At 46.8% G+C, this 25072-nt stretch overlaps 1 protein-coding gene across 4 annotated transcripts in view; it reads left to right on the top strand.

Moving 5' to 3' along the window:
• The window catches only part of LOC138491689 (glutathione hydrolase-like YwrD proenzyme), an 846074-nt gene that overhangs the window by 604580 nt on the left and 216422 nt on the right, over positions 1 to 25072 (top strand). For all 4 annotated transcript variants that reach the window (XM_069618367.1, XM_069618368.1, XM_069618365.1 and 1 more), the window contains one exon: positions 20139 to 20226. In XM_069618367.1, coding sequence (XP_069474468.1) covers positions 20139 to 20226 — 88 coding nt within the window. The remainder of the gene's footprint in view (positions 1 to 20138; positions 20227 to 25072) is intronic.

Genomic DNA, 25072 nt, shown 5'->3' with positions numbered 1-25072 from the left:
GGCTTGGGGTCCCAAAGAGGGATTCATCGGATTAAGGAGCTGGCACCCGACATAGACTCGCTCCAAGAGCTGCAGATGGAACTGCAGATGGAGCTGCGGGAGGGCTTTTCTTTGTTTACTCCCTCAATGACCATATCCTAGTCCATGGACTTCAGTGCAGGGGGTACAAGTGGTACAAGAGTAGCCAGAAGGTGGGCTGTGGTCCGTAAATCGGGGGTCAGATGAACCGTGCCAGAAGAGGACCTAGGTGGCAAGACAAGAGGCACTATTGAAACCAAAGGGGGAGCCGGTAAAACACAGTCCTTGGTATGTTTTGATAGACCAATGAACGCCTTCTCAATTCCGTTGTCCAGTGCATCAGAAATCCCTGCAGCTGCCCTACAATTTGGTCTCCTTGGACTGGGGAGCAAACCTGTGTTGTGTGTAGGCTTTCAATTGTTCATAGTGGGCTGCCTTCCCCAAGGTTTGCAACGGGGGAATTGGCTTTAGTATTCAGTAGATCCCAAAGAGGTCAGCTGGGGCCACTGGTTTCCCTCCCGAGGCAGTGGGGTTGGAGAAATGGGTAGATTCAAATGTCCAGGAGTAAACGTCCCCTAACGGGTTGGAAATACTGTTAGATTTCTTGCTGGACAACTCGCAAATATATCTCTCTGCAGCAGGGATGAAGGAGGCAGCAGCTACTGGGGCAGGGGTCCTACCAGGTTCGATGACAATATCAGAGGAGTGACCATTACCCTTTATCACGTAATGACCCTCCTTTTCTTCACGCCACCTTGATCTTGCGTTTGGTTTTAGAGTCCGGGTGAGTTTGCAGGTTAGAAAGAAGGGCAGAGTTACAAAGAAAAAAGTGAGGAAAGGTGGAAGTGGGTGGAGACTCCACTGTCTCCATTGTAACTCTTATGACAATTCTCTTTCAGATATTGAAACTCCCTGCTGTATCTAATTCCCAGTTTCGGGTCGCTCTCACCTCAGATCTGCCTGGGGGGACAGTCCTTCCTGTCTGGTGTGGGGATCCCAGCGGAACACCAACAACCCACGGCCTTGTCCCCGCGGGCTTTAGCCTAGCGGGGCAGGGTCCAGGTTCTTAATAGCAGAGGGAACGTGGCCATCAACAGATGGCAAGCAGCGCATGGGAGCCCTCCTGGTGCAAAATAGATGTGAACACCACCAGCACACCCCCAGCGGGATGCCAACACTCCGCGCCCTTGTCCCCGCAGGCTTCCAGTGACGAGGATGGGATATGGCAGTCACTTTTCATGGATCGTGGCTCATGCCTTCCTGTGAGAAAATGTGTGCATAGAATTTGAGGTGAGATTTATGAATTGCGCATTTGTTCTTGTTCAGTGTCAGGCAAGCTTCTGTAAGCCCCATGCCTACTTGGTGAAGTGCCTGATCGCATTGAGCGAGGGTGGCTCCAAATACCAGGATGTCATCACTGTACTTGAAACAGTTGCCAACATGTTTAATCACTCTTCGTACCCTCTCCTGAAATATTTCCGCTGCCGAGCAGATGTCAAACTGAGTCTCTTGTATCTGAAGAGTCTGATTGGCGTGGCAAATGTAGTGATTTAGCGAGATTGTTGGTCTTCCATGATCTGGTGGTAGTCTTTGTACAAGTCAAGCTTTGAGAATACTCTTGCCACATTCAGCAGGCTGATCATGTCATCCAGGTACATTCCTGGATGCCTCTCATGCCCAATGGCCTTGTTCGCCTTTCGCAAGTACACACATATGCGTATCTTGTCAGATGATCCTCCTTTGGGTGCAGCCACTATGTCTCGGGAGGTTAGCTCAGGGGCAACATGCTCGCCTGGAAGCAGGATGACACAGCAGAGCACCACAGGTTCAATCCCTGGGTCCACGCTTCAAAACCTCTGGGTATTAAGCACGTTATAAATAACCTATCATATCATATCATATATGGGAGACACCCAGGGGGTCGGACCATCAGCTTGTTCAATTATTCCTTCCTTTAGTAACCACTGTATCTCGTCTTCACATGAGGTTGCAGGTGAACTGGAATTCTCCACGGGTGCTGAGCCACGGGCGTTATAGACTAATCGATGTGAAGTGTCACATGTTCTCCTTTGAGGCATCCAATAACTTCAAACAGTGTCGGGAAAGCTTGCGTGACTGATAGTCCATGTTGCATAGTGTACGACAGCCGCAATTTCCATCTCAAGGGGAGTGTGAAGCCCTAGCAGATTACCTCTGGTACTTCCCCTTGTAGGACATGAAATTTGGCTTCCACACATTTCACTTTGTAGCGGATTGTCATGACGAACTTCCCTTGGTTCTGCATGGGACCTCTCGCAGCCCGCTGGAAGACTCTGAGATCCGATTACCTCAGCTGGGGTGGAGACACCATTTTGCGATGTTCCCCTATGCACATTATGTTGAGGGTTGCGCCAGTATTAATGATGAACTTGGCCCAGTGATCACCCCCTAGTAAGGTGATGTCGCCCTCCGAGGTTGAGGTCATGCCGTTCATCATATATACATATTCCCGTGGGGTGCCCTCTGTAGATGGCTAGGGCTCTGGAGACCTCGCGGTCACATGCCTGAAGTGTCTTACAAGGTATTTCCTTGTGACTGCGTCTCTTCTCCCAGTGGTGCTGCGTGCACTGGATTCCGACCGGTATATTGTGGAGCTGTATCCCTGTGAAAGTCTGGTGGAAAGTTGCGGACAACCGCTAGGTGTTTCTCCCGACCACACTTGGCACAGGCTTGTCCAAAAGCAGGATCTCTCGCACCTTCCTGGTGAGGAACTTGTAGGCCACACCTGTAGCATCTTCCAGAAGAGGGGAACCCTCTGGGTGTGATGTTGCTGGTAGGCTTTGTCCAAGCTGGTGCTGTCGAAGAGAGCTGGTAGGCCTGGTCTCGGCCTGGAGTCTTACCGGTCTCGATTTATGAAGATTGCGTGTCTGTTCGTAACACCATCCTAGCCGTTTGTAATATCGTTGCCAGCGGGAGCGGTTCGCATAGTAACTTCTTCCTGAACAAGGAGGACCCTCCTATAATCCTCAGTCTGATGGCTTCCTCATTTGTGAACTTGTGAAATTCACAATGCGCCACTAGTTTTCGAAGACGGGTGGCGATTGCATCCAGTCATCTGACAGGCCACGTTGAATGTGTGCCTCTCGTGGTCAATATTGCACTGGGGTCAAAGTAGTTCCCCAGTGCTTCTTTGAGGCCACTGTAGCTTCCCACAGATTCAGGCGGGAAAGTGGGAATGAGGTCTTCCACCTCATCTCCCACCAGATTCACCAGCAGGCGCCTAGCGAACTTGTCAGGCGGGGTCTCATTGTGGACATGTAGTTAATTTTCAAATCTCCGAATCCATCTTTCCCATCAGGGCCCCAACATCAAATGGTCCAGGCTGGTGAAAAGCTGCAGCACTACCTGGTTCTTCATTTTCTGACATCCCGGCGGTTAGTAGAATTTGGCACCAATTCACCACCTCGTTTGCAGAGCATGTTGCAACGTATATTCCTGTCTTCCTTTATTTTCAACAGAGAAATCCCACCTTCGCGCCATTGTCCGATTTCTGTGGGTTATTTTAATTCAACTCTTGAGGGAAGGCGGCATGTAGTGAGGATATCCAGCGCACACGCACATTTACCAGGCATAGGCCTGCATTAAGACCAAGAGCCTGCACTAGAATGAACTACCTTTATTCAACTCCTGCAGCAAACTGCCGCTTCCCGGGCTCCTCACCTCGAACCCACAGAAATCAGAGAGCATTGAGCACTTTCCATTGGGTTTCTTGCATTCAGCTGCCTGTGCACTTCTTTTTATCCTTCTTGCTGAGTCTGTTCATGGTGAACACATGGGACCAGGAGCCATATAGTAATCCATGTAATTCGTTCTTAGCAGCAGAGTGGAAGACATGACCCTATTTGAGGGTTTCTATAACCAGTGCCCCTTTTATTTGGTTTCATTACATTTTCGCTCAGTCTGATAGTGTGGGTAGGCAGCATGTTAGGCACTGTTTTATGCAGTAAGCAAGCTACATAAATGCAGTCAGTGAGCTACTGATAACATGTTAGCTACCTATTGGAGGTGGTTAAGTGGCAGTGTCCCCTGCTTGGCCCATTTTGGTGTGTGGGGGGGCTCGGACTGTATGTGTAGGATCCCTTTGTCTTCACCCCCACCCCACAGTACTGGTGGCCTGGGGCAAAGCACTGCCACATTGACGCTGCTTCCACTACTGATCCTTTAAATGGACTAACACAAGAGACAGAGTTAACCGCGGTGGCTGGTGTACATGCAGACCTGCAGAAATCATGTACTGACATTAGGGAGTTTGTATTTATCATCGTGGTTCCCGATGCAACCTCTCCCACGCAGATGCAGGGGGCCGCCAGCAGCCCACTGAGGAGCTGCCAGCCCACCATCTCCCTTACCTAAACCCTGCATGTGTGGTTCAATGTACGTGTGTGGGAATGAGAGTTCCAAGATGGCGGACTGGTCTACCAAAGGCTCATTCCTCCTAGCAGAGTGCTCAGCTAGGAAATCGGTAGCCACACCTGAATTCCCAAGAGTCTTCCAGTTTTATCAATCCCAAGCCACAAATGATTATTAGACACACGTCAAAAAATAAACGTAAGCCTGGCATAGGTGGAAGGAGCAAAGCCATATAAAAGCATGGGCAGAGATACAGAGAGTGAAAGTGTTTCAGCAGCAGAGCAGCAAGCAGTTCAGAGGTGGAGGGGCAGAGAGAGCTAAATGTGCAAGAGGTGTTGGTGTGGAGGGAGTTGAAGGTGCAAGATGAGGTGGAGGTGCAGAGAGCTGAAGTTGCAGGAACAGATGCAGAGAGATCTGAGGGGGAAAACGGAAATCGTTGAAGCAAGGAAACATGAAAGAGGAAGGGAGCGAACAGAAGAGGTTCAAGGAGGCGAAGGGAGAGTGAAAAAGATGATAGGAAGGAGGTGAGCTGCCAACAAGGAAAGACTATGTAAAGGAGAAGTGTAGGAGCGGGAAGTGGGACAGGAGGATAGCGGGAGGTCCCTTAGAGGAGCAGGGACATTGATAGTCTGAAAGTAAGACAACAGCCTGCCAGTTGTCTGAGAGAATTCAGATAAAGAAGAGGTTTGTGGCAGAGTGAAGAGGAGGTTAGTCAAGAGCCAGCTCGAGTGCTGAAGTCAGACTTTAAAAGTAGACCAGTAGGCACAAGTGAGCATCAAACTGGTGATGGGGAAGGTAAAACCTGCTTGTGGGGCACTAGGATCAGGATTCTTGGAGAGGGAGGTAAGAATGGCCATACCTAGGCACAGAGGGACCTTCCTGGCCTCTGAGAAACACTGAATGACATCCTGCAATAGGGCATAAAGCTTCAATGTGAAAGGCTGGGACACACAGAGGGGCCGCCCATTCAGTGGTCAACAAGGAAGGAGCAACCAGCAACCATGACCATACCGTTAAAAGCCACTGGGCATCCACAGACTATGAGTGACACTGGGAGAGAGACCCCAAGAGACTTTTTGAAGACACCATTTTGAAGCAAGAAAACTTGATTTGTCATTTTCACCCCCTTGAAAGAAATGTAAACTTAAAGGAGGACTTCCATACTTACCAAGACCTTTTCCAGCATTACATTTGAAAAAAAACAAAAAACTTTATTTAACATTTAGCTTGGCATCACATCAGGGAACACTCTCAACATTACTAATCATAACGACATTCATGGTTCATCTACATTTGCAATTTGGAACCATCTAGGGGGACATAGTAAAGTTGGAACATGTATGAACAGTAAGCATCTGATTAACCATGCATTCCTTATGCAGTTCCACTAAACAGTGGGGTGAGGGAGGAAGGGGGTGCATCCATTTCTTCACAAGAATCTTCAGATGGGGGGAGAGATATTGTCGAAATGGGCTCCAAATATCTCCCGGCCTAGACCTACTCGGCTGTGTCAATATCCAGCACTCCTCAGTATCTGAGGCCCACGTGAGTGCGCGCAGCCATTGTTCGTGCATGGGGGGGCCTGGGTTGAAGCCATACCAGTAGGATACAGCGGGTTGCCAGGAGGAGCGCCAGGCTCGCCAGTTTCTTGCAGTCACGGCTTAATGAAGGCAAGTCATAAAAGAAGCAGGTTAGTGGTGATGGGGAGATGGTGCATTCCTACATGTCTGATAGAGAAGCGCATACTGTGAACCAGAACTGGGCTACTTGAGGGCATGCCCACAGCATGTGTATGTAATCTGCATAGTGTGTATTGCAATGCGGGCATGTGTGCGGTTGTTCCCGGGACATTCGGTGAAGCTTAGCTGGTGTATGATGGAATCTATGTAGAAGTTTACTTTGGATTAGCTTAAAACGGGAATTGAAGGAAATTGTCCGCCGGCGGATGCAGATGTAGTCCCAGCGTTGATCGATCAGTTCGACCCCCAAGTCTCTGGCCCAGGTTTCCCTAAGTTTGGTGAGCGGTGGAGATGTTTGGGTTTGCAATGCAGTATATATTCTGGACACCTTACCCTCCATGGCCGTGGTGCTAATGATTTCTGATAGGATTGGGTCATCTTTTGGTATAGTGGAGAAGTCCGGGAGCTTAGCTTTTAACACTCGCCGTAGGCTGCAAACTGCAGCCAACAGGTGTGTCTACTTCGTAGTTGTCTAGGAAGTTCACTACACTCTGTAACGACCCCTTGTTCGAATAGATCACGGGTAGTTAAGTAGTTTGCGGTTGCCCAGCGATCCACTGTTCTGGAGTCGACCCTGGGGGCATTGGGGAAGAAGTTCCAGAGGGGGAAGTCTCCATGAAATGGGTGTGTATTGCCCGTTTGTTTCCAGATCTCGGCTAAGACACGGACCGTCGCGCCAACTGGGTCTGAGTGCTTGAACCGACCGATGCAGCTGGGCAGCACCCACGAGCGGATATCAACCTCGTCTGCGGCTAGATGTTCCAGTTTCACATGCAGGGGCGGATATGTGGGGACAAACCAGTACAATGCATAATGAGCTTGGGAGGCTATCCAGTACCCCTCAAAATTGGGAGCTCTGAGGCCTCCCTTCACAACCGGGGTCATCAGCATTTTAAGCTTCAGGCGGACCGCGCCCGAATGCCAGAGAAATGTATTAGTGGTTTGGGCTAGCATTGTAAAGAAATCTCGGCCCAGCCAGATCGGGACATTCAAGAATCTGTATACGAGCTGAGGTAGTATCACCATTTTGAGGACGGCAATCCTGCCTGCTATGGTTATTGGGAGAGTCGCCCATCCGGCACACTTCCTAGCCAATTTGGTCAGGTAGTTGCCGTAATTGTTCTCATATAGGGAGGAAGGATCTCTCGTGACCACCACCCCTAGGTATGAAAATTTGGATTGGGCCCAGACAAAGCCCTGAAGGTCAGGGGGGGAACCGCAGCCTCCGTTAACGGGAAGAGAATTGATTTGGTACAGTTCACTCAGAGAACTGAAAGGTCGCGGGTTGGACGACGTTCTTCAGTATTGGGGAAAGATTTATTTCAGGCTGTCTGATGAAAAGAAGGGCATCTTCTGCATATAATGAGATTATCTCGGGGGAGCCGACAAGGCGCAGTCCCCGATGTGAGTGTCATTGGCATATACAATCGGCTAGCGGTTCCATGGCCAGGGGCATATCAACAGCGAGAAAGGGCATCCTTGCCTTGTCCCTCTCCCTACCTGAAATTGGGTCGAGGACAGATTGTTAGTGCGAACCCTCGCCACTGGGGCCGAGTATAATAGCTTGACCCATGTTCTGAATTGGGGACCAAAATACAATTTTTCGAGCACCTGCCACAGAAGCCTCCATGAGACGGAGTCAAACACCTTTTGCATAGCAAGGGCCGCAGCGACAGCTAGTGCGCTGGGATCGATGGGGGTTAGTATGTTAAATAGCCGGCACAGGTTGTATGAGGTGGAGCGGCCTGGAATAATCCCCAAATGATCTGGGTGTATGATGTAATGCATGTATGGAGCTAGTCTGATGGCTAGGACCTTGGCATATATCTTAGCATTGCAGTTAATCAGCGAGAGGGGATGATACGACCTGCATTTCGTAGAGGGCTTATCTTGTTTAGGGAGGACTGTTATTATAGCTTCACGGAGAGATGGTGTTAGTGTTCCCGTGAGGCAAGCTTTGTTCCAAAGGGCGAGCAGTGTGTGGACGAGATTTACAATTTTTATAAAATTCGATCAGGAATCCATCGGATCCCTGCACTTTTCCAGAGAATAGTGAGTCTGTGGCATTTGAAAGTTCTTCTGCAGTTATCATGTGTCTAGAGCCTCCGTGGTGTCGGCAGATAGGATCGAGAGCGGAAGGTCGCCCAGAAATTTCACAATGTCGTCATCTGTGTCTATGTCATCATTGTCGTATAGTTTCTCATAAAAAGAACGGAATTCTTCATTGACCTCATGTGGGGTCAGAGCTAGGGTACCATCTGCCTTTCCTACCACTGGGAAGTGCGTCAATCCCCTTTCAGATCGGACCAGTCTGGTGAGGGCCTGGCCTGGGCGTTCACCCTCGCCATATCGACGCGCTGCCTGTGGTTTGTCTAGGAATTTGTGCTTGCGTTCGGCATATGTACGGAATGTTTTCAATTGACTACTGATGTCTGCTAACTTGTCAGGTGAGTGCGTGTCAGCGTATTGTGTTTCAAGGGTGGCAAGCTTATTTCGCTGTTGGCAATGTCCCTCCTAAGAGTCCGGAGCACCCAGCTTCTCTAGAGATTGCCATACCCCTTATGCAAGCCTTGAATGCCTCCCATAGGGTGGACTGAGATGTGACAGAGACTGTGTTCATTTTCAAATGAAACGTCCAGTAGGGAATGTGGTTTGAATCTCCAAGTCCTGATCGTGGGTGCGTCCGCGGACCAGTGAAAGGACATAGTGACCATTGAATGATCAGAGAACGTCCTAGGAAGGATAGCGGTATGATTGATGGTAGCCAATAGGGTGTCTGTGACAAGCCACTTATCAATGTGGGCGTGAGAATCATGTACTGATGAATAAAAGGAGAAAGTACGGGAGTCAGGATGAAATATGTGCCATGGATCCGTCAATGGAAAGTGAGTTCGTATCCTAAGGATAGTTCTGACAGCCTTAGATAGTTGTCGGGGCTTGGAACCAGATCTATCATAGTGGACATCAAGGATGGTATTTAGACCACCCACCCCACCGAGAGTATCGGGACCAGAGGGAACCCAGATAGAAGTGTGGGTAGGTGTTCATAGAAATCGGGATCATCTACGTTTGGACCATACACATTTAGCAATACCACCTCTTTGCCTTGCAAGGTGCGGAATAATAAAACATAAAGCCCCACATGGTCGATATGGACTGTCTGCTGTTTGAATTGAAGACTCTTGTGTATGATGATCATGGCACCCCAGTTCTGGGATGAGTATGTAGTATAGTAACATTGAGACCCCCCCGGACTTGGCAAACTTTTCGCATGGGAGTGCGAGGCCGATTGTCTCCTGTAGGAAAAGTACATTGACATGGTGTCTTTCTGCGTAGAGCTGCAGTTTCCGCATTTTGACAGGATTCTCCAGCCCTCTTATGTTCCAGCTCATGCAAGTTACAGTCCTGGCCACCCTTCCCCGGTTCGTGTATTACCATTAAGGGTGATTGGCCAGCCATTTACTTCCTCTGTCCCCTGGCCTGTGCATGTAGCGATAATCAAATGGTCCATGCATATGATGTATGCAAGATATAGTTCCCGGGTGCTCGCCAAGCAATTTCCTTAATGTAATCCCCACTGCCCCCCACCCGCACCCCTGCACCAATCGGAGGGATGAATCCCAACCGTGAACTGAACCCACACTTAACCATTGGCAACTTCGCCTGGGGGCTTTGGTGCCAACCGAACAATAGCGCTCACGCACTGGGGTATTGATTTGGTCGTTTTGGGCTAGGATCGCTGAGCAATTCTTTCGTTCCTGCCGAATGGGTCGTCCCATTGGGACCCGGTTGTGGACCAGTGCAGTCTATTCGACCATGATGTATGACCTAAGTCCATCTGGGCGCTGACTCCCAGGGGAAGCCGTATGGCACAGCAGGCTTCCGGGGGGGGGGGGGGTGGTGGTTTCAAGTGGTGGTCCCAACAATGTGAGGTGTCCTCCAGTAGAAGGGCGTAAAATGAGGAGCCATCCGTGGTCAGGGCTGTCGTGAATGGCAGGTATCAGGGAGGCCATTGTGCGGGATGCCTCCCGGTGCATATATAGAGTGCGAGTCATCCCGGGAAGTGCTCCTCAATGAATTTGGTCGCCTCTTCAGGTATGGTAATTCCAGCATTACATTTGAATATCAGAAGAGCTGAGGGATCCAGTCCCCACCGAGTAATTGCAGAGTGGAGGAGGCAGATTAATAGAAGGAGAGCAAGATTGGTGGCGAGGTTGGGCAAGAGGTGCCATCGGAAAGCTAACCATCCAGAAGGAGAAATGAGGTGGAGGCCCTCAACATCTGTGGCAGACAGGAACGAGCTAGAGGGTGAGATATCATTGTTAGACCTAAGGAGGAGAACAAGTCCCCTAGCTAGCACGAGAGTACTGGGAGGTTCCAGCAGACCAGATTGGTCCAGGACAGAACTCTGAGGAAGCAACAGGAGGTATGAGATATTGCAATCTCACTGGTGGACAAGGGTTTACACTACGAGGGGTCAGAGAGGTATTTCAGGGAGTAGAGAAGTGGTGAAACTGCTAAGAACACCCCAGGCCTCACTCTAAGAGAATGGCAGAGTGGGTCAGGTTTGGCAAAACTCCCCCATTGTCTTGGCCTGCTGGAGGAGACCAATCAACATATCTAAGCCTGAAATGTACTGGCTGTAGAAGGCCCCCTTCCTGCGTACCCAACTGATGACGGTTCAAAAACACATTGCTGTTACTTGCATTGAAGAGAAATTCTCTACTCTAGCTAAACACTATGAGTCTGTCAGCCTCTTGGTGCATCTCACCAGGCTACCCTGTCACAGATAGCTTTGCATGAGTGGCTGAGAAAAAGATGGTTCCAAAATATCTGAAGATAACCCAGGAATTCATTCTATTAGATTTCCTATTTCATTTCCAGGAGGTTTTGTTCAACAAACCAGGTGTGGCTGAAGGCTTTGTACTCCAAATCGAGACCCTCCACCCCCTACAAATCTGTGATGCAGAGAAACTATCAATTACCAAATGTCTGGTGCCCAGGGGTCCAAGAGAAGGCCAGAAAAAGTGTGGTATGGTATAGTATATTTATTTGAAAGAGCACTTGTTGAACTCCTAGGTAGCATTTTGGTGCTGGACAAAAGCTGTATTATTGGTTGCAGTGTAAAACCGAGCAGCATAAGACTTTAACAATGGGATAAGAAATTAACATTAAAACAAGAATTCATGGAAGCAGGAAGAAAATCAATCAATGAGGATCAAACAGAGGGAGTTTTCATCAAATGTCTAGTGGTCCATAGTGACTGTACCTTGGGACATGGGGACATCTTCAGAAGAAAATCTCCTGGTGGAGCTGAAAGAGAGGAAATGTTAACAGGCAGGGGTTGTCACTCCCACTAAAAGAGGCCCACAGAATTAAAACAAGTGAGGATCTCAGCCAATTATTATTATTATTATTATTATTATTATTATTATTATTGTATTTATTGAGTGCAGACCTAGCTTCGATAAGCAACAGAGCGCTTTACAGAGGTATACACCAATACAGATACATAACAGAGTACTTCAACATTACAGATGTATAATGGAGTGCTTTTCAGTGGTAACTACAGAACAGATATACAGCATGGGGTAGGATACAGAGGGGGACAGAGGAGGGGTACAGCTGTACCGGATGGCGAGGAGGAGAGGGGTGGGCGGCACCTAGGGTGGACATGATGTCCTAAATGTTGAAGACAAGAGACTCTTTGAAGAGGTAGGTCTTGAGTTCTTTTCTGAATTGTAGGAGCGTGGGGACGAGTCTGATGTCGATGGTGAAGAGGTTCCATAGTCTTGGGGCATAGGCATAGAAGGCTTGTTTTCTGGTCCTTTCATTTTTGGAGTGGCGGATTTGAAGTATGCATGCATTCTGGCTTCTGGTGGTGCGCTGTTCACCAGAGATGCAGAGTTTTTCCACAAGGTAGCTGGGTTGCTTGAGGGCAACTGCTTTACAGATGATGCAGCAAGACTTGAAGGTGATTTGTGCATGCAGTGGGATCCAGTGAAAGTCGATGAGGGCCAGGGTGATGTGGTCTTATCTGCGTAGACCCCTATAATTGTTCTTTTATAACACGCTTAATACAGAGACTGGATTCTAACCGCAAGACCGGGATTCAAACCTCTGTTGCTATGTGTTGTCTTGCTTCCAAGACAAACGTTTTGCCCCCTGAGCTATCCTCCCAGCCTGGATGAGGTGTGCAGCCATCTGTAAGACACTTCTCAGGGGCACAAGGGAGGATGACGGAAGGCCTTTGAGGAGTGCATTGCTCCCATCAAGGTAGGATAGGACCAGTGCTGGAACAGTGGATCTAAAGCTGCCGCAGGGAGGAAGGGCTTGACCTTTCACAGGGGGGATAGCTGATACCAAGCTGTCTGATTCTTCTTACCTATGTTTGTCTTGAAGGAGAGGCGTTTGTCGATTTGGAACCCAAGGGACTTGGCGCAGGAGGTGAGCTCGGGTGTGAAGCCCTCAGAGTTCATGGTTGATAGCCAGGTCTGTATGTCTGGATGTTTCGTGTTCTTGGTGAGGAGTAGGAATTCGGTCTTGGAGTGGCTGACCTTCAAGTATGCACTGGACATCCCAGACTGGTTTCGTGTGAGGCAGATTTTGAGCCTATGGATGTCCTTGATGTAGTTGATCTTGAGGTATAGCTGTGTGTCATCTGTGTATTGGTAGATGTGGATGTTGTGTGTGGTTAGGAGGGCTCCCAGCTGCTCCATGTATAGACTCAAGGTCACTGGGGAGGGGATGGAACCCTGCGGGACTCCACAGGTGACGGGTAGCATTGGCGATCTAGAGGAGGACATAGGAACAAACTGCTTGCCGTTGGTGAGGTAGGACTTGAAACAGCGTAGGACAAGATTGCTGATCCCCATGCGCCAATGTATAGTGTCCGTAAGCGTCTGGTGGTCTACTGTGTCGAAATCGGCCGAGAGGTCGAGTAGAACCAGGAGGCATGGGTGACTGTCATCAAGGATGTTGAGGGCATCATTGAGCACCTGTATGGTTGCTGTCTCCATGCTGTATCTGGGTCTAAATCCGGATTGGTAGGTTTGGAAGAGATTGTTGGTGTTGATGTTTTGCTGCAGTTGTGCAGCTACCGCTTTCTCAATGAAAAGCCCCAGAGAAAAGCCATACAAATTTGTGTGATGACCTCCTCAATGTTGGGGCACCAGGAGTACATGGGGGTAGAGGGTGGGTGTCATTAACAGTCCCCAGGGGATTAGGAGGGAGTAGGCTCTCAGAGCATCCAATTCACGTTGTTGCCATCTACAACTTCGAAAGTCTTGCAAGCTCATGGTCATTCAGGTAACTCACCACTTGTTACTTAAATTTGCTCTGCAAATTCCAACCTGCAGTGTCACAGGGTGTTTCTCTGGCTCGAAATCCACATGTCCAAATCATCTGGCCTGCAGGGGGCAGCTTCATCCTAATTTCACACACTTCAGTCTAAGTAAAATGTGATAAGCTGCGATTTTAACCTTCCTCAGAGGACGTGATTGAATGTGGTAGACCAGAACCTGAAGGTAAGTGTTTGTCGTTTGGAAATATACTTTGTACTCCAAAGAAACTAGTTTATCTATCGGGTAGTGGTGATTTAAATATGGTTCTGTTGATAGTTGGTAAGTTGTGGTCTCTCACAACTGCGTCATTAAGCTCTGGTGCTCGATTATCAAGTCCTCCCATTGTGCCTATTTAAATTATAGCCCTTCATTTTTGTGTTGTAAATTAATTCCTCTGTTTTATTTCTATCACTTACAACACAACGGCGATGTCAATTATGTATATTTACAGATTCATTTAAACAGGTGAAAGGCTATAAACTCGCAGTCCCCGTTTTGTTCCAATGGCTGCTGCTTTTCCAGGACAGCGGTAAAAATTGTATGTATTTAGAAATTACCTTGAGGCGGGTCAAAGACTATAACCCACAGTCCCTGCTTCACTCCAGCGGCTCCCACCTTATCACAACGGGTCCACGGCACTCAGCCCGCAGTCCTCTTTTCGTTTCAAACAGATCCAAGTTCTATCGATAACAGGGAAACAAAATTGGAACCAAGAGTCCCCGTTTCGTTTAAACAGGTTAAAGGTTATAGTCCCGCTGGCCCGTCTTTATCAATTAAAGTGTATTTTGTTTCAACTATAACACACTTTTCTTCAAGGTGGGAGTCGAAAGCTCCAATTATTAGAGGTCAAGTCTGAGAATAAGAGAAACAGTTTTTCAGTCACGATGGTAACAATAACAGATTAGTTTCTCTGTCTCGACCGAAAGCTTAAGTCGACCAAAGCCACTTTACAGTATGTTTGATCTAAATGTTGCACAGGATCTTACCAGTACAGATTATTCATCTTTCATGAAGTCCTGGAGTCTTTTGTGGTTCTTACGCTCCAATGTTCCAAAGGACCCAAAGACCCCAAGACTCTGCCTCCGACTCCTCGACAGCTCCGCGGCAGCAGGAGGTCTTTCTATGATTCTTTCAGTGAAGATAGAAAGTGGACTGGTGGCATACTACTTCTCAGGAAGGATTGCAGGTAACAGATATTCTCCCCAAGACTCTGCCTCTGACTCCGCGGCCGCTCAGCGGCGGGAGGAGGTCTTTATATGGGTAAACGATCGGTAGACCTAACCAGGGCTTAAAGGATGCCTGGATCAGAGAGGAGGTTCATGGGAAGTCCAGAGAGAGAGCGATGGCCATAGGCCTCACAAAGACTTTAAAAAAAAACCCTTGAACCGTCCTTGAGACTCTCTTTTCTGTGCCATCTGTGACAACTGTATGAAGTGCACTTATGTTAGGCCTACAGCAGTTTTTCTCGGGAGGATAGCTCAGGGACAACATGCTTGCCTTGGAAGCAAGACGACACGGAGGAACATAGGTTTGATTCCCGTGTCCATGCTCAGAAACCTCTGGGTATTAAGCGCGTTATAAATAACCAATCACATCATATCCTTTAACGTTTGTGGTGATGCAGTCCTGTCCTGTATAATCCATATTCAGTATTGAAGTGTTGGTGTCCTTTATAGGGCACACTTGTTTCAGTCTATGTTGTGGAGCAATGTAGACTCAATATTTTTCTGGTGGTGTCCTCTCCACTTGTTTTACCCCTACAAACTGTGGGTCGCGACCCCCTAGGGGTCCGCGGGTGCATCCCTGGGGGGCCCTGAGATCTCAGCATGAATTTAAAAATTCGTAGAAATGATAGGGGTGGCTCACATGGTCGGGCTGAAGCATGAAACTGTCTCAGGCAACAATGAAAAAGTGACCCACAGTTGTAAATGGATATTCATTCCTTTAGTCACAGACTGGGCATCATTACAACTATGGCTGTATGGTAACAACGGTGCTGGTAAGCTACTGGCACCGTGGCTACCGTACCGCCATAGTAAGAGTTGTGCTTGCGTGTGCCTGCCAGCCCACCAGGTCTGACCTGGTAGGCCGTGCGGCACCCGCGAGCACAGTTCGTTGGCTGCACCGGCACCGTTACGAACGTTGCAGGTGCATCCGAGCCCCCCATTCCCATTGAGCCCTATGGGGCTCAATGGGAATGGGGATCTACCGGTACCGGCACCCACGAAAGGTCAATTATGTCCGCCTAACTCGGCATGACCTGGTAATTGCCCATTCGCGGGTGCCGGACGCGGATGCAACTCCAGCGGCAGCCGTGCCGGTTTTACCAGCACAGCTACCGCCAGAGTTCTAATGAAGCCCACTGTTTCAATAGTACCCAAGGGGGTGCTTTGTGTTAAAATGTAAGTAAATTGTGATATATTCAGCAACAACGGTCAACATTACTAACTGCATAGTTAATAATAAACAGAAAGAGGATTCAACTTGGGAACCCTCCCGTCCCCTGCACACTTTCAAATGTTTGGATTAATCCAATACAGTTGTTTAAACTGCGTTATATACATTGTACATACATTTGTTTCTAACACATATGGTCAGACACAGGAGTGTGAGATAAAAAAATATATATCTTTATAGTCAGGCTGTATTATATTCAGCAAGAATTATAGTTCAGACAAAGATTATTTACAGTGCATAGAAACAGTATCAATAGATAAAGCTCAAATTGAAGAAAAATGGAGTCCAAATTGATTAGCGACGCGTTTCGAGGAAGTTCTCCTCTTCTTCATAAGGCCACACTTGGACTCTTAAAAAGGAAAGCATATATTCAGTAAAGAAAATTTTGTAAGCACAATGCATAGACTGTTCATGTCATATTAAATGTATACAGTTAAAAAATAAATGGCATTAATTGTATTTAGAACATTAATCTGTCCCTAAAAAATAGGGAATTGAAACAATGTAGCATGTTCTAATATGCATTGTAATTCATGCAACATTATAAGATTAACTAGGTTGCCCCTGCTCGAGAGAGCGGCTGAAGGTCTACTGAAGCATCTTTTCCTGCAAAATTGACTGTATAACGTCCATCATACTGTAATTTAGTAGAGTACTACCTCTAATGGGATCTATCACGTGGATGGTGAAACATAAGCTAAAGAAAATTAAATATGTAGGTAAAACAACACACAGATAGTTCTTAGGCTGTATCAATCTAATATGGAAGAAATACAAAAATCGTTACCTCTGTGAGTAGAAAGTGCCGGAAACAGAGAACCGGACGGAGCGGTGAAAATAGATAGACAGTCTTCGTACATCAGTTAGTTCCTTAAAACATGGCTAATTCCCAAAAAGATACCAGAAATCTAAAGAAAACAAAGCCTGATCAATGCCAAGCTCAATGTTCAAACGTAACAGTCATAGGTGTGAGATAAAAAATTGAGTAACATACCTAACCAAAATATGGAGGGCGGAAAATAATCAATACAGCGGCCCACATAAGGATGTAGAACTTAAGTATCCCGCCGTCACTACAGAGGTGCCTCAGTATGTGGGAATTCTGTCATACGAATAGCCAAACTGAACAGGAATGAAGTCCTGATTAGTATAATATACCTAGCAATCTGATACGAAGTAATGGAAACACAATATGGTGTTTAATCAAGGCAAAAAATGTAAAGATTTACCGTGGTAAGAATGTGCAAATGGCACAATTCTCAAAGCTGATATGCAACTGATGTCAAGATTGTGTGGCCGGTCAACAGCTGAAGAATCCGGCAGTAATAGGTCAGTTAGAGTATCAACTAAAGAAAGTGTAAGGAAAACAGAAAAAAAAGAATCATGAGACTAAGGAACTATTTCCCTGGTCCCTAGATAGATAAATGCACATGCATTCACGCTTACCTGGAGCATGGGGGGGCAATCCTGAGCAGAGTCTGTTCAGCCGAGTGGCTTGTTGTTCACAAACCATGGAGACTACATGTGACCATGGAGATAAATAGAGGACTGAAGTAATAGGTGAAGAAAAAGGACTAAGAAGTAAATGGGCCTCAAGGTCGGCCATCTTGGAACGAGGTTATATTGTAATGAAGGTGTAGATCTCTAGGCATTCAATGACAAGAAGTAACTTAAATCGGGAAGCGTAAAGGTGCGTAACTAAATAAATTAAAAGGAAAAAATTCATACAGTACAGAAACCTATTGTGCGATGTAAATCGGACATTACAAATACTAGTCCGCACATCGTAGAACGGGGAGAGGAAAGTTGAGAAAAACACAGCTAACTGCATAGTTAAGTAACTCATCAAACTGGTCCACATTGGCCAAAATGGTGGCCCATTTTGACTGGCCCACACTAGCATTTTACATTTTTGATACAGGCATTGCCCTATAGGCCTGTCCGAGCCTGGCGGCTCATCCATAATGGCGAGGGGGCGCCCACCCAGTGGCCCCTCACCCATTATGGAGGAGCTAAGGAGCCTGCCCAGTGAAACAGTGGGCACTCCCTCAACTGTTTTATCTAGCTAATGGAGTGCTCCTGGGCTGGCTGAACTGTCAAAGGGAAACAGTTTCCCTTTGACAGTTTAGTTTAGTTCCCCAGCCGCACATGCTCACTGAGCCATGCAAGTGCTGGGGCGTTTTGCTTCGCCAGCATTGCATAGCTCATTGGAAATGCTGGCTGGGGCACTGCATGTCTGTATGTCTGAGGGGGAGCTCCTCAGACATACAGACCCCCTCAGGGTACAGACCCCCTCAGGGTCAGTCGTTTATCAAAGAAACAAGCTGGGGGTAGATCTCTGTCTTCGGCTGGGGCCTCCCTCTGGAACAGCGCCCTGCCACTCTAAAACTTGAGGAGAACCATCTTTCTTCCGGCACTTCTCAGACCTACCCTGTCTGCTGCCTTAAACGTAGCACTTGCAAATTGCTGGCTGCACTACCACTGTTTGTTGCCTTTATTATTTATTTATTTATTGTTATTTATCTGTTTCTCCTTTGCTTCGCACTTTCCATTTCTCCCCCCTTCAATGCACTTTTCCCCTCCCCCTCGCACTTGTGCGTTCTCAATGTTACTGGGCCTAGTAAGATGGCTGTTTTCTTCTCCTCTGTTCCCCTCCCTTGCCTTGTGCTCTGAAACACTTGTGTACGAGCGCGATAGAAATAAAATATAAATATCAATATCAATGCCTGCCCCCTGGACTCCCAGCACCAATTGCAAACTGTTTGGCTATTTACCCATTTTTTGTTCAAAGTATGCTCTACAATGCAACATTTTAACCCATTATTTAAAAAAATTCACAGGGGGAAACCCCCCCTAACCTCCCCTTATTGGTTCGAGCTCCCTCACTATGCTCGGTCGCTATTGCATTTTTGGCAGAAATAGTTATGCCCTCCACTTAAAAAAAAAAAAAAATAAAAAATCACCAGCCGCCACTTGCCCTCAGACTGTTGGGAACGGGATGGGGGATCCCAGGGATTATGGTGGGAGCACAATGGGCGGGAACCATGGGATAGTGGTGGGAGCAGAGTGGGGAGAGCCCAGGGTGTGTGATGGGGTGGGGAGAGACCAGCGACTAGGTAGGAGTGGGATGAGGGAGCCCAGCGACTGTGATGGGAGCAGGTGACGGCGTGCAATATATACTGTGCATTTGGCATTTCTGGGGGGTCCCGACCTGCCCAAATTTTGCTCAGGGGGGCCCTGGCCAAAAAAGTTTGAAGACCACTGCCCTACATTGAGGGGCAGCTTTCAGTATTAGTGTCCCATTCTGTGAGAGGTGCACTTGTCAAATTCCTATTGGGAAAGTGACTTTTGCGTACTGCAGCTGAGGTGTCATGTCAAGTTAGAGGTATGATTGGTATAATCCTGCTGCAACACCCATTTTGCTGATGAGTGATAGATCTGGGCAGGTGTAATCTCTATCACTATGTTGAGCAAATTATACATGTATCCCAATTATTATGAAGATGTAAACGCTGATATGTTGTGGGAACTTCCAAATATGCCAACTCTGTACCCTAATCAAAACAGCAAACACACGTAGTCCTTATTTTTGTGAATTTGGCATCCCATAGATATATGCCCTTTCTTTGTCATTATTGAAGATATGTTTAAAACGTTTTCGTGATTGACTTCAGTACCAGGAACTAGGCTTTCATTGTTAAGCCGAAAACTCCCAGTTCTTTTTCAAACATTGGGCCTCATTACGAGTCTGGCGGTAACTGTGCCTGAATTTCTGGCAGGTTACCGCCAGACTCGTATTACCCTTCCGCCTCTGTGATTCCCAGAATTACTGGGGCATTACAACCCCGGTGACCCGGGAATTCCAGAGGCGGAATTCGGTAAATCCCCATTCCCATTGAGTACCATAGGACTCAATGGGAATGGAGAAGTGGAAACACCAGCACCATCTCGTGATGGGGCCGGTGTTTCCACCTCCGCCTGCAGGACTCGAGATCACCCGGTATGGAAACAACGGTGCCGGCAGGTTTACCACCACCGTTATTTCCATACCGGGTGACTCGTAATGAGTCCCATTGATTATTAATGTGCAAAATACAATTTCCATTTATTTGGCCGGTCAGGCTAATTGAGACAAGGACTGGAAGGAAACAATTTGATTAACAATGCCGATGGTTTTGTATCATTCCTGCAGGGTGTGAAAGTCTGGGAGTTGCCTCCAAATGGACAAGGACTCACTGCTTTGATGACCTTAAATCTATTGGAAGATTTGAACGTGAAAGGTATATCTATATATTTTCTTTGAACATCTAAAATATATCATGATCAGCCTTTGTCCAGTCTTGGCCTTATTGTTAAACCCAATTCCCTTCATATTTATTATCAGTGACTCAACATTGACCTCTAGTGCACTACTTCAGCATTTTTGATGCCTAATGTATTTGAAATTGTTGCAATAGTTGTCAACGCTGATCACCATGGGCCCCAAAACTGTGTCCATCTGTACTTGGATTCAAGGTGGGCAATCTGTGCTCAGTCTGTGCATTACAACTACATTTTTTAAGATGCAATACTCAGTCACATGGATTGACCAGGGCAATTGTTTGTTCAATCCAGGTAAGTATAAACCAGAGTTTGAAACACCTTTGTTGTGCCTCCTTGAAGCAGACATCTGGACCGCCCGTATTTTTAGACCTAGTGCACATGGCTTTGGAATTGCCACCCTACCCAATAATATCTCTGTAGGATCCGGTGTTACTATTACCCAATTGAAAGATCCTCAGTTTATTAACTTCATCCAAAAAGATGAAGGTTTGAGTCAACCCTGTCAAGAGTCAAAAGTGTGACCTGGAGATCTATTTATTTAATAATTCAGACATTGACACTGTGCACAACATATCACAATGAAGCCTCAAGCCCTGTGTTTATATCACAGAATATACACGACATTGTTTGAGGCTGGCTTTAATTGCTTTCTTTTGAATTGTGACATTGTGATCTTGGTTTGGGTGGGGCCATTGGTCAATAGGGTGTTTATTGTGTGGTCAAAATGGATCAGAGGAATAATTGTTGGAGGGAAGGGAAAGGGGTGATGGACAGGGGATGTCAGGTTTACAAGCATCCCCAGCATTATGAGTTGGTAATTGGAGTAGCTAAGAGAGGCCAATTGTGGAGATATAGTTTAAGAGGAAAGTGGTAAAGAGGTCTCATTAGTCATCTGCTCGAAGGGTACAGTTCCAAGTTAGTTGGATTTTGAGTGGCCTTTCTGCAAGTTCAAAATGAGATCAGATCTGTATTTAAGGAACTTTGTATTTCTTGCTTGAAAGAAGCAAATCGTTATTGGGACTAATGGTATGAAGCTAGGTCGTGGAAAGCTAGAGATGAGTGCTTCAAATTAAAATGAAGGGGGCGTATCAATTAGTAGGGCCGCAATAATTAATGTTTAGACCACATTCCATGTATGATTTTGCAGATAGATTTTGGGTGAAAGTTTGTATCGATTGAGGTGTGGAGTTCAATGAGAGGTAAAGCAGTGTCCGTAGGAGAATTGAACAGGGTGCTAGAACATCTAGACAGTAAAGTTGTGACTTACAGTTACATGTTCCTTACCTACTCTCACAATAATGTAGGCTGTTGCTAGGGAGTGAGGCATAGTGGGCCATTGAGTAGGGCATGTGGAAAAAATATTTTTTTGCTAAGGAGCAGTAATAAGTAGAGACAGTCCAAATCTAGATTTCTTAGGAACACAAATGTTTGGATAGTTTCAGCAGATGTCCCCCTCCCTCTGTAACTATGAAATGTCTGACTCTGCAGAAGTATAACATTTTCCAGATTTGGACTGCCTCACGTTAGGAGGGCAAATTATTGGTGTGTTTTATGGAGACTATGAATGGGCAATCAGAGATAAAGGTATAATTAGTTCCTGTTGCATTGTTCCCTTTTTGTGGGAGACTCGAAAAGAAACTAACAGCAAACCTTGCTGGAGCAACTATAAATACCAAATAAAGTGGGTTGCACATCTATACAGGCTGTCTAGAATCAGACCTTAAACACAATGTGGAAGCCACCAGACCCCTGCCTCTATCCAGGATTGGTCCACTGTGGCAGCATCTACATGGTAGTTCCTAACTGCCTTGAAAACCTTGAAACACTTATATTGTTCCAGAACAGGGCAGCACAGTTGATGGTAGGGTTTAATAGAAGGGACATGGTATTCACAGATCTGAAGAGCATCCAACTTCTGCTACCTGAAGACACAGTATCCTTAATGATCCTGTGCTTGCTTCTCTGAAAAATCTTCAACACAACCCCTCCTACATCACTCTGGAGCTGAGCTGGTAGAGGCTGTAAAGCAACCTCTAATCCACTAGTACAAAGTAGGTAGCTTGCTGTGTTTTTGTATTTGTATTTAGTTATAGCCAGTGCTTAATTTGTAAAAAAATAAGTGCCAGTGCCCAAAAAATATTGACCCCTTAATGCCGGGCGCGGCCCCGCCCAACAGTGCGGATGCGCGGCCCGCGCCAGTTCAGTGCTAGACCTACCTAGATCGGCCCACCACCAGCCCACAACCCCGCTCCAGCACAACACGTGAAAACTATCATTCACCACACTCTAGGTCTAGGATAGACTTTAAACCCCAATCAATCACCCAACTGTAGTATGGAGGCCCTCGACGCGGAATCACTTTGCTCCAGTACAAACCTTCAAAATCACCATTCAATCACCCCACTCTAGGATAGACATTAATCCTGACTGGCATTCATAACACTGTCCATCACCAAGCGGCAAGACTAGTGCATAGCCAAGAAACTTGAAATGGCGGCTGATGACTGGACTTGATTCCTCTGCTCTGCTGACTAGTCTGCTTCAACATTATTATTGCGGAGGCCGCGCGCGGGCCACCAATGCCACCATATTATCCACACGGCGGCGCAATAATAATGTATTCTGCGGCATGATTGATTCAATCAATTCATGCCTACATTATTATTGCGGCGGCCGCGGGCCTCCATATCCACGGCGGTTGGGGCCAGCGCAATAATAATGTAGGCATCATGACCACCGCAATAATAATGTAGGCATGATTGATTCAAATTCAATTCATGTCTACATTATTATTGTGGCAGCCGCGGGCCACAGCCACAATATCCATTCCACGGGGCTACATTATTATTACGGCGGGCGGCCGGAGGACACCATATCCACGGCGCCCGGGGCCGCCCGCCACAATAATAATGTAGGCATGAATGATCATTGATTCAATCAATTCATGCTCATGCCTACATTATTATTGCGGCGGCCGCGGGCCACGGCCACCATATCCGGCCCCAACATGGATTATCGCTCACTCATTCTGGCACTCTTGGGTCACATGTTTATTGACTGAGATTTACATCACCCGCTTTAAATAAACCCCAGTTACACATCCAAGCATTACAACACACGTTTTTGCCTTTTTTCTGGCAAATGTGAGAACGTGTTTGATGCCGCCTTTTTGAACCAGGGTGTACGGTAATCCCATTTGAAAACGGTGCGTTTAAAGACAAAAAAACGCAAATGTAGTTTGACAGTAGTAAACCAGTGTTTCACAATCGGCCACAAAAGTAGAGGGTAGCTCAGGGTCAACGTGTTCACTGTGGAAGCAAGACTACACGAAACAACACAGGTTCGATCCCGGGGTCCGAGCTTAGAAACCTCTGGGTTTTTAAGCGCATTATAAATACGCAGCCAAGACAAAAAAAAACAATTACGATACTGAAAAACAAACAATACCTGTAACAACATCTCCATGCCCGGGGGCTGTGAGTGCTTTAAAAAATGCAAAATAAATAAACCAGCCCAGCAATAATTGCTTGCGGAGTGAGAAACTAATCCATCATCTATATTGAGGTGATGGAGATTACATCATACATCTTTTGTGGCACTTACCTGGAAGGGACACCAATGAAGTGTACTCAAACATGTATAAATGGGGCTTAGAGGAAAAAAAGGTCGCGTGTGAGGGGAGTACACCCGTCACATCCACATTTCAGCTGTGTCTTCTGTGCTATATTAGTGCGTCATTATGGGATGCCCCCAACCTCTTCTAGTGTCCCAAATGCCAGCACTTTATGCTGAAGCAGGCTCCACTCCCCCACTGTGCACCTCGTTTATCAACTGTCTTTATTTCTGTTAATTGATGGTAGTTAGCCACTGTAAAAGAATTAGGAACAATAGCGGGAGAACAGTGTGCGCCAGGTTTGCTGAAGTAATTCAGTTTCGGCAGATGCGTTGGGCTGCAATCTGCCCCCATGGCAAGTCAGCAGTTCTCGCCGCAACCCCCCACTCCTCCCAAGGAGGTAGGAACTGGCTTTCATGCTACTGGGTGCGAGAAACGTTGTCAGTTTGCCAAAACAGCAGCTGTATTGGAGGGGACTTCACGTGCCCTTAGTTGGACACCATCACAAACAGGAAATGGCATCATATGCCCTTTGAATATATTGATAGGGAAAGGACTTCACACCGTTTTCACCCTGACAACATCACAGAAAGTGGACTGTTAACTCCTCTGCATTCCTCTGCAGCTTCCAATGTGTATGTACATTCTCTATTTACAGCGCTTTTGCGAAAGCGCTATTTCAGTAACAAATCATTATCAATAAACCCACTTTGTATAGATTTATGGGAGATTTTGACATTGTTTATTACATTTGCAGTGCCTTCATAGAAAGCACTGAAACTTGCGTCCTATGACTAAACGCTTGTCAGAAAGGAGCACTGCACGTCCCCTTTATCTGTTCTGGCTCTCTTGGAAACGGGCTTTGAAAAAAGAAACGCCGTGGCTGATGTTTACTCGTGAAGAGGTGATAAATCGTGTTTTATAGCACGTTTGTTCGCGTCAACACAGTGGAAAGTGCAGGCGGGAAGTGTCGTTTCTGACACAATGAAAGGCCGCAGCCTGCTTTGAAGAGGCCTATCTATACGCCACTTCATCTCTCATGGTACGGGAGCGTCCATCCACTCACACTGCCTCTAATAATACCTCTAGCCGTTTAATACACCCCCTCATCAATGAAAAGGTCGGCAGAGGTTCCCAAATTCTCATGAATAAAACCTGGCAGGTTGCTGACATTTTAGAAAGCCCAAAGC

This window comes from Ambystoma mexicanum, chromosome 10 (genome assembly GCF_040938575.1).
Source record: "Ambystoma mexicanum isolate Mex_15411 chromosome 10, UKY_AmexF1_1, whole genome shotgun sequence".
NCBI classification, from domain to species: Eukaryota; Metazoa; Chordata; class Amphibia; order Caudata; family Ambystomatidae; genus Ambystoma; species Ambystoma mexicanum.
This window is presented reverse-complemented; position numbering and strand designations above follow the sequence as displayed.